General features: G+C 30.9%; 1 protein-coding gene across 1 annotated transcript; it reads left to right on the plus strand.

Annotated features, from left to right (window-relative positions):
* Positions 1-6459: 6459 nt before the first annotated feature.
* Positions 6460-7533, plus strand: LOC139426578 (uncharacterized). Its single transcript, XM_071185873.1, has one exon. It carries the CDS (start codon positions 6460-6462, stop codon positions 7531-7533), a length of 1074 nt encoding a protein of 357 aa, XP_071041974.1.
* The last annotated feature ends 3141 nt before the right edge of the window (positions 7534-10674 follow it).

A 10674-nucleotide genomic window follows, 5' to 3' on the forward strand; every position in this document is an offset into this window, starting at 1 on the left:
CTTTTCCTCAGCACCATGGTCTTTGGCTGCTGATCAAGTACCAAGCTTGTACGTCATTTTCTTGTGAGATTCTTTCTACTATGAAGCAAATATTGACTATGTAATTAGGCCCCCTTGGAACTCGAACTAATCCGTCGATAATTTTGCGGCTTTTCCTCGTGCATTGAAATAATAAATGGTGCAGAGTTTGAAAATTGCAAGATAATATACAAGCAAAATATAGGTCATTATGTGTATGCGTTCATTATGTATATGTGTTCACAAAAAGAAAAAAAATGACAATACATGACAACTAGGCCCTTTTGCGTCTGAGTTTATTTGTCCTGAGTTTATTTGGTTATTAAATAGTTTTTGGGACACCATTTACTTAAAAGCACTCATCATGGAGTTATTTTGTTAATTTATCTATAAACTATCAAAAAATATTAATTTTCTATTAACATTTCTTTCTTTCTTTTTATATTTAAAAAATATGTAATAACCATTCTAATGTTTTAAAAAATTGTTGATGGGGGTTAAACACATGCATCCCCCCTCTAACTCGAACTCCTGTGGTTGAAAATATTAATGTATAACACATAAAAAACAAATTGAAATTTTCTTATTTTCATGACCTAGTTAAAGTGATTGTTTTAAGATCAATTAAATTGTATATTCCAACTGAAAAAATTTTTTTTTAAATAAATAAATGCAATTTTTAAAATGTCATATTAGTTTAAATTATAGAGAAGAAAATAAAAGACACCACTCCAACTTTAAAAAGGCATATAAAATTTGAAACGACATTGCCTTCTATAAATGCTGCTGCTATCTAGTGATAATGATGAAAATAAAAGTTTTTCATTATTAAGAGTAAAATATACAAAACTTTTAAGAATAAAATATACAAGACACACTTTTTATGCCATTCACGAGTCATTAAAATAGTTTTTATCTTTTGCACGGAAGAAGGGAGAAAAGGGGAGCCCAATTTAAAAAAAAAAGAACATTTTATCTTAGAATAAATCTATATCTTTGATTTCAATGAGTTTAAAATTTTACGGAATGTAACTCGTGCTGCCATCTAGTCATATTTATTGAAAGTAAATGTTTGTATTTTACTTTTATTGCCAACATTTTTTACACTACTTATAGAAAATTCACACTTTTAAAAACATACATCTAAGTGTATTTAGCTCAAATATTATTTACTTATACTTTAAATTAAGAAATTAAGCAGTGCTAGTCTTTAATTGTTATGATAATAAGAATGGGAAAATTTCCCAAAAACTGTAGTGGCGCTAGTGGTAGAAGTCGAAAAGGCCCAGATGTGTGGCATTGGTGCATAACTCTTTTTTCTTCTTATCTCTTTTGGTTTATCTTTTATAACATGTCTGTTTAAAACGAAAAAAAAAAAAAGAAAAAAGAAAGAGACTTTCGATGTAAAAAAAAAAAAGGAGCTGATTTCATTCAATGATGCATCTAGTAAAAATTCTGAGACGCGAAAGTTTCCTATTTTTTTTTCATTAAACAGCCTTAAATAAAACTTACTTTTAATGTACGCATCGTAGAAATAGTTTTTTACTTTTTTTTAGTGAGAAAAATGAAAGAAAATATTAATACAAATGATTTTTTTTCAAATCAGAAATAATGAAATAAATTCTTTCTGATGAAAATAAAAAAAAAATTGCTCTCAGTTCATAAATCTTCAAACCAAAGGATTTAACTACTTAAAAACTTAGTTCTAGATATTTGTAACTTCTTATAGTTAGTTATAAGTAAAGTTGCAAATGTTACAACTAAACAAGTTTTTCAGCAGACAACGCGTTTTGCTACCTTTTTTTTTATCTATAATAATTACTTTATCTATAATAATTACTTTATCTATGATAATTACTACATATATTATATAAATAATTATTATAAAGGATTGAAGTTTCATCTGATATTCAAGGAAGTTCGGATGTTTTTAAATTAAGCCTGTTTAATTAATCAGTGATTCTTTTTTTTCCTCTTTATTAATCACTTATGATATTAATCAGATAATATTACCAAGCACAATTATACTAAACTCTATAGTTTAAATTATACTTGCACTGTACAATACTATATAGTATATAAGCAGACCGAGATCTTTGGTTGTAATCAGTAAGCAAACATAAAAATTACGCGAAAAATACCAATTTTGTTATGGTGATGTCATTTAATTACGATTAGGTAAAATAAATTTGATATAGAAAGTCGGATTTTGATGTGATTAGCATGTTAAATTTTTCGAACTTATTTTTGTGAATGCTTATGCTTTTGAATTGAAAAGAATATTTTTCTATTTAAGTTATTCTTTTATTTTTTTTTTTTTGTTGCTAATTTCCTACTATCTATTTAATCAGATAATTTTTTATTTGAAGGGAAGGGGCAACAATGTATTTCAGCATATATTACAACAATGTATTTCAGCTATTGTCAGTATTAGATCATAAAAAATTAGTCAACAATGAAATTTCTTTTTTTAAAAAATAAGCATCAATGATTTAAACAATGTCTGCTAGGTTATTTCATTGTTGCAGAAGGACAAAAGTTATTGAAATAAAAGCGAAATAATTGTAAAATATTCAGTCGAATTTGAAACTCTGTCTGTAAAGCTTCAAGTTTAACCAGCTTTTGAAAGTTATGCAAAAGATGAATGAAAAAGATATCAAAACTGGTAAATTGCTTTGAAAATTAAATTTAAGAAAATCAATACTTCTATGAAATAAGTAACAAATTTCTTAAGTAAACTTTTAAGGTTCAATCTCTAATGGCAAAACTAAGAATCAATATCAGTTAAAACAATTGTTAATGCAAATAAAATATTTTTTAATTGCATAATTTTCTTAATTAACATTTTTTTAAGTAAAGTATTAATGTGTTGAAAATATGGTGATGAATAACTTAAAATATTGTTAAAATTTAGTCCAAGAATGAATATTAAAAGGGAATCTCTCAATAATTCACTGAAATTTATAAATTTTTGACAAGTTACAAAATAAGAAATGAATGATAGATATTATCGAAATTGAAAATAGCCCTATTTTTAATTAAACGGTCACTTGTTTTTTAGATTAGAAAAAAAAATTGAAACCGATAAAGGAGAATAAGGTAAGAGTTAGCAATCCACTCTTTTGTTCGGCGAATTAGAAATAAACCAATATATTTGTAAATCAACCAAGATACAATCACATAGCAGTAAACAAAAATTGAAGTAACCCGAAGGGAACGTTGAAAACCAAACATAGCCCAAAACGGGTTTCAACGAAATTGAACGAAAATTAGTGCCAAATCCAAGGGCTCCTAATTCAATACTACACCTTAGCCAAGAAGAAAAATTATCACCATATTCAAATTATCACCAAAAAAGAATTTTGGTCTTGATACTAAACGAAACGAACTTTAACTGTTATAAATTTCTTTAAGTTTTAAAAATACATTGTTCTAAAACAGTAAATGATACATTTTAAGGTTAAGCAAAAGACAAAAAGAATATTATGATTATCTGAAATGGGGTTTCAACAAAACTGAAGGAAAATAATCGCCAAATAAGAATTTCGGTCTTGGTACTAAACGAACATTAACTGTTATAAAGTTTTTTAAGTTTCAAAAATAAATTGATCTAAAACAGTAAATGATACATTTTAAGGTTAAGAAAAAGACAAAAAGAATATTATGATTATCTGAAATGGGGTTTCAACAAAACTGAAGGAAAATAATCGCCAAATAAGAATTTCGGTCTTGGTACTAAACGAACATTAACTGTTATAAAGTTTTTTAAGTTTTAAAATTAAATTGATCTAAAACAGTAAATGATACATTTTAAGGTTAAGCAAAAGACAAAAAGAATATTATGATTATCAGAAATGGGGTTTCAAAACACTGAAAGAAAGTAATCGCCAAGTAAGAATTTCGGTTTTGGTACTAAACGAACATTAACTGTTATAAAGTTTTTTAAGTTTCAAAAATAAATTGATCTAAAACAGTAAATGATGCATTTTAAGGTTAAGCAAAAGACAAAAAGAATATTATGATTATCTGAAATGGGGTTTCAACAAAACTGAAGGAAAATAATCGCCAAATAAGAATTTCGGTCTTGGTACTAAACGAACATTAACTGTTATAAAGTTTTTTAAGTTTTAAAATAAATTGATCTAAAACAGTAAATGATACATTTTAAGGGTAAGCAAAAGACAAAAAGAATATTATGATTATCAGAAATAAGGCTTCACAAAAACTGAACGAAAATAATATCCGAATACGAATTTGATTTTGGTACTAAACAAAACGAACTTTAACTGTTATAAATTTCGTTAAGTTTTAAAAATACACTGATCTAAAACAGTAAAGGATATATTTTACGGTAAAAAATAAATTAAAAATTTCGCTTAATGGAGCTGTTTAACACGTTGAATGCCATGGGGGTCACCGGTGACCGGCACTGACTTTGTTCGTAGCTCCACTGGGGTCACCGGTGACCGGCAAAGCCAAGACTATTAGAAATACATAATTCGAGAAAATTTTTAATTTTTGTTATATTATTATCGTTACTAAAATGGTTTGAAGAAATAAATTCCACACACAAAATAGTTTTATTTACATTTTTATTATAAATTTTTTAATAGAACACTCAAAAATAGTTTTATTTATATACACAGAGATGCCAACTTGCTCCGGACAGCGAATAAATTTTTTAAAGTAGTAGTTTATCAATTGCGATTCTTGGCTTAATAAATTCAATTTAGTAGATTTTTACTCACCACTATCTCTGAAAAATTCGTAGCCTTATATAATTCACATCTATAACCTACTAGTTGTGCAAATTTTGTCATTATTTGTAAATATAGTTTGTTAGGCCATTTGGCCTGTCAGGCAAGCAATGTTATATTAGTGTGAAATTCAACGTGTTAATAATGACTTAGTGGTACTATAGAAGAGTGAAAAGAGAGCATAGCCAAGTAAAAGAATAGTTTCGTATAAAAGTTAAAATCTGTTTTTGCATACATATGATGCGTATATTTTGATATTGAAACTGACTTTCAAGTGCCAAAAAGATTTCATTAAATTATTTTCCATTTTTGCAAAACATTATTTTGGTAACATATCTTTTTTCTTTTCTCAGATATACTTTAGATTTAGACACAAAATTTGTGACTTAAATAATGTGCCTTAAATGTGAGTACATAAACATACAAATAATGTACGTTATTTATGTGTTTATATACTTGTTAGAGTTCGTAATATGTTGTTATAGTTAATATCACGTGACTGTAACTACTACTACTTCCACTTAATTTTTGTTGTTTTACTTTAGTTTTCTCTTATGGTAACACTTGATGTTCCATGAAAGAATAAGTATATCGTTTTTCGGGTATTATATTTGAGAGTGCCCCCGATTCTCGCCAAGTTGTGATCGCGGTTGATCGCCAAGCTGCGTATGTTGAAGCCCAATCGTGATTGGTTAGATTAGCATTATTTTTAAATGTTCCATGGTAAATGTAATTTCAGAGGTCCGTTAGGTCTACGTTGGATACCGGCTGGTAAGGTTACTTTTGCTTCTGGTCAATAAGATCGAAGGTATGTGGACAGTCATAAAAAGGGACTTCGGAAAAAAATGTCACCTCCAGTCCGGTGCCATAAACGCATTTTCGATTTTTATTTCGCCAAATTTATGTGGCGATGGAGGAACACAGATTCTATTCATGACAAATTTAGACTATCTAACTGCTATTAGAGAATTCTGTGCACCTAAATCTGAGGATATTCAAGCTTAATGAAGAAGTGAGTTGTTGTTTTTTTCCCTTTTCTTTCTGTGCTTACTTTTTGTTTCGATTCAAAATGCACTTTAATGGGTTTATTAATTTTGCTTATATTGGTTTTATTTCAATTTTATAAAGCTTTGGCCGACGTATTGTTGAAATTTTTCAATGTTTTATTGAAATATCATTATGTTTTGGGCCATTATTCTTGTTATCACGGTGTTCCGCGCAAACAGGAATGGTGCCAAACATAAGACGCCAATTTCGCAAAGGAGCACCCTCAAGTATATTTTAACCCGTTTTTCTTCTTTTTAAAATTCTTGTAAATAAAAATCATTTTGTAAAGTTAAACATCTGAATATTTATTTTGAACAAACAGTAAAATAATCTTATTGTCTTACGTGACATAATGGCGTCCGCGACAGGACTGTTTGTGTTTTGAAATTTAATGAAACGATTTCAGAAAGGCAAGTGACTTTTGACGATAATTGTTAACATTTCGTATTTTATCGATATAATAGATATCGATTTGCTTGTTGACAATTATGGAAGTTTTGAAATTAAAACGGAAGTCTATCAGAGTTGCATTTATTCGGTTGTACAATGTTATTGTTGATGCCGCTAAGCAAAAAGTTGACATATCAGAGGATATGGATTGTTTGGAGACATTTGAACTTCTCTGAGAGAAAACGAAATGCTTTTGATTTTGAATGAAAAAAATGTAAATTCATTAGTAATATCTGAAAATATTGAAGATGATGTCATTGAAAAGGAAGCTAGTTTGTCTGATGAGTATTCTTATAAATTTAAGAAGATGAACTTATTATTTAATCGAAAAGTTAATTTGAGTACTGACATAGATACACAATCGGCAATCAGTGGAAATATAAGGCGAAAATTTAAACTCCCACGTTTAGAACTGAAGAAGTTTGACGGAGAAATTAAGGATTGCCTTCCATTCTGGGGACAATTCCGAAAAATCGATGAAGACGCCGATATTGATGAAACTGACAAGTTTCAATGTTTAGTACAGGCTACTATTCAGAATTCCAGAGCTCGCGAATTAGTTGAAAGCCTTCCTCCGTCTTCTGGAAATTATGCAAAGGTCATTGACTGTTTGAAATCTCGGTTCGGCAGAGATGATTTCTTGGTTGAATATTATGTTCGGGAGCTGTTAAAAGTTACTTTTTCTTTTAACTCCGAAGATAAACAAATTAAATTATCAACTATTTACGACCATATTGAAACTCATCTAAGGTCATTAGAGACTCTAGAGACTACAGAAAAATACGCTGCCATGCTATTTCCCCTCGTAGAATCATGTTTAAGTGAAGAAATACTTAGAGCTTGGCAGAGAAATGAAAAGGGGCTGAAGAAAAGTTCTAAAGAAGAATCTCGATTAGAAAGTTTAATGAACTTCTTAAAAAATGAAGTTGAGAATTCAGACAGAATTGCTCTTGCTATGCAAGGTTTCTCTTTGAAGGAAAATACGAAGTATTCTAAAGTTAAAAGAGACATTCCAACTGCTGAAGGATTGTTTTCAGGAAATAGAAGCTTTAATTCGAAATGTGTCTTCTGGGGCAGAGAAAACCATGAAGCAAACGATAGTCATTTTGCTAGAAATATGGATTTAAATGAAAAAACGACAAAACTTAAGAAACATGGTTGTTGTTTTAAATGTTTGAATATTGGTCATCTGTCAAAACTCTGCAGGGTTCGAATTAACTGTGAAAACTGTAAGATGCCTGTAAGTGCCCTGATGGAATGAATAATGGGACTCTCAATTCTAAGGAAACAACTGATGTCAAGAGGGTTGAACATTTTAACACATTGCCCAATCCTACACGTTCTTCAAATCTTTTTCTTCAGACTTTGATTGTGCTGCTTCGAGGTGAAACAGAGGATTTTGCTGTAAGAGCTCGCATAGATACTGGAAGCCATAAGTCATACATTACGAAGGAGACTGCTGAGAAAATGAAATTTCATGTCTTGAAAGAAACGACTCTCATCCGTACTTTATTTGGTGGAACTGAAAATAAACAGAAGCATTTGGAATACAAGATCTACGTGAGTGCTGTTACAAAGATTATCATTGCACTTTCAACCTTCCTGGTCAAGAGAAGATTTGCTTAGAAATGCTTCAAATGGTATCAGAGATTTTGACGCACGAATTGGAAGATAATGGAATTCATTTATCAGATAAAGAATGTTCTTCTTTCCGTTCTTCTACAATTCATTTGCTTATTGGTGCTGACATAGCAGGAAAGATCATGACTGGTAAAATCCTTAATTTCACTTCGGGACTAACAGCCATAGAAACGTTGTTGGACACTTTTCGGAAAATCACCTGACAGTTCAGAATTTTTAAAAGTGCCACAAAAAGAAGACGACTCTAGCTCTGCCATGCTTGTCGCTTCGCCTTTTGTAAAAAAAGCCAATATATCTGATTTGTGGGAGTTAAACTCTATTGGGATTAAGGATCCAATTGAAAAGTTAGCAAAAGATGAACATGAATATTCAACTAAGGAAAGATTTTTTGAAACCCTTAAATACACTAATGAAGGGCGTTATGGGGTTCATCTACCTAAGAGAGATGATTGCGTATCTTTACCAGATAATTTTGAGTTGGCGAAGAGAAGATTACGTTCTGCGACTTCCAAGATACTCTCCAAAAATGTGTACGATAATGTGACAAAATGTGTACAAAAATGTGAAGATCTTGTTGCACTGGCTCGATGAAGGAATTATTGAAGAAGTTCCACGGTTAGAAGTTGATTCATTTGGAAATTACCTTCCTCATAGACCTGTGTTGAAGGAAAGTAGCAGTACAACACCCATTAGCCCGGTTTTTGATACTTCAGCTAGAATGAAGGGCTACCCATATTAAATCAATGCTTACACAGCTGTCCAAATCTGATTGAGTTGATTCCAAATATATTATTACGATTTAGAGGAAAAAGAATTGGAATCACAGTTGATATAAAAAAAGCATTTCTTCAGATAAGTATTTGTAAGGAACACAGAGACTTTTTACGTTTCTTGTGGTGGAAGACTAAAAATTGTCGAAAGTTTAAGGTGTTTCGTCATACCAAGATTGTTTCTGGTGTTACGAGCAGTCCTTTTCTGTTGGAATCTGTATTAGGCTTGACCGATATGCTGAGATTAATCCTTTCGTAGTGTCTGGACTTTTTAGGAGTTTCTACGCAGATAATCTTGTCACTGGTGTAGAGAATGAGGCACAACTAAAAGAATTTATAGCAGTTGCTAATGATATACAAAAAAGTGGAGGTTTTGAGTTACGAGATCGGGCATTTACTTCTTCTGAAATAAGAGACTCAAAGCCTTTGGATTTGTTAGAACTTCAGTGGGACCCAAATTCAGATATATAATTACTTTCAAGCTTGAATGGTTAGAGGATATAAAACTGGAATCTATTACTAAAAGAACTTTGCTGTCTATAGCTCATAGATTATTCGATCCTTTTGGAGTTGCTTCACCGGTTACACTTTGTACACTTTGTCCAAAACTTATCCTGCAGAAAACATGGAAGATGCCTTTAGATTGGGACACTAACATAACGGGAAGTTTACATGAAGAATTTTTACAATGGTTTAAGGATCTCGAAACATTAAAGCAAGTTTATGTTTCTAGATGGATCAAGTTGAAGTCTGACACATTACATAACTATTGTCTACATGTTTTCTGTGATGCCAGTAAAGATGCATATGCAGCCGTGGCGAATCTAGTGCTTCTCGGTAAATTCATTTATTCATTTTATTCTTTATGTATTCATATTATTCTCCAGGTCTCGCATTGCACCTTTAAAGGGAGCTACTATACCAAGATTAGAACTTCTTGCTGCTGTGTTAGGTTCAAGGCTAGCTAGCTCAATAATCAATGCATTTGAATGGCGATCAATGAAATGTTTCTTTTGGAGTGACACTACAACAGTTCTAACATGGATTACTAAAGAAGAAAATTAGTATATCTTTGTGAAAAATCGAGAGGATGAAATACAAAAGTTCAGTCAACCTACGTCTTGGGGATATATTCATGGAGAAGAGAACCCAGCGGACTTGCCTAGTAGAAGCTGCAGAGACACACATTTGGTGAAAACTAGATGTTGGGAGAGTCCAGAATGGATGAGAAATTCTGTGGATGAATGGCCTTGCACTTCAATCAATTACTTTAACATTGATGAAGAAGAGAGTAATGAATACAGAAAGAAAATCTGCTGTTTGGAGAACAGTGCAACCATACATTTAGAAAATGATTGGTATTATAAGTATTTCTTGAGTTATGAACAAATTGTGAGACTTGTCAGATGGATCCTCCAATTAAAACAAAACTGTTTGATGCGTTGATACGTTAATTAAAGGGGAATTGACTTTTAAAGAACATCAAGAAGCTGAAAAGAGAGTTATGAAGATGGTTCAAGATTAGTCTTTTCTCACAGGAAAAGATACTAGGTTGAAGACTCTTGAAACATTTAAGGACTAAAATGGGATAATACCACTGAATAATTTAAAACTTTTTATTTATGTAGAGGAGAAACGTCTTGAATCGAAAAGTAACAATAGTGTGGTTCTGTCTGGTGAAGAAAAAAAGCCCTTTACTCTTGAAATTCTATTCAAAGGTAAGATAATAATTTCATCATTAACAGAATAATATCATCATATCATTATTATTAATATTTGCATTAAAACAAACATTGCAACATTGCAACATTTGCATAAATGCCACCACAGAAAAGGCTGTCATTACCTTAAAAAGACCTAAATATAACGACAGCGGAGATTATGAACTTCTGCTCTGGAATTCTAACATCAAGAACCCAGTTCCAGTTCCTGATGTTAATTGCAGCCTCTATCGGAAGGGAAAAGAAGTCAATCGAAAAGGCATAGAAATA

The sequence above is a fragment of the Parasteatoda tepidariorum genome, chromosome 9 (genome assembly GCF_043381705.1).
Source record: "Parasteatoda tepidariorum isolate YZ-2023 chromosome 9, CAS_Ptep_4.0, whole genome shotgun sequence".
Lineage (NCBI taxonomy): Eukaryota > Metazoa > Arthropoda > Arachnida > Araneae > Theridiidae > Parasteatoda > Parasteatoda tepidariorum.

Coding starts and splice junctions, on each gene's coding strand:
- LOC139426578 (XM_071185873.1), top strand. CDS start 6,460: ATGCTTTTGATTTTGAATGAAAAAAATGTAAATTCATTAGTAATATCT.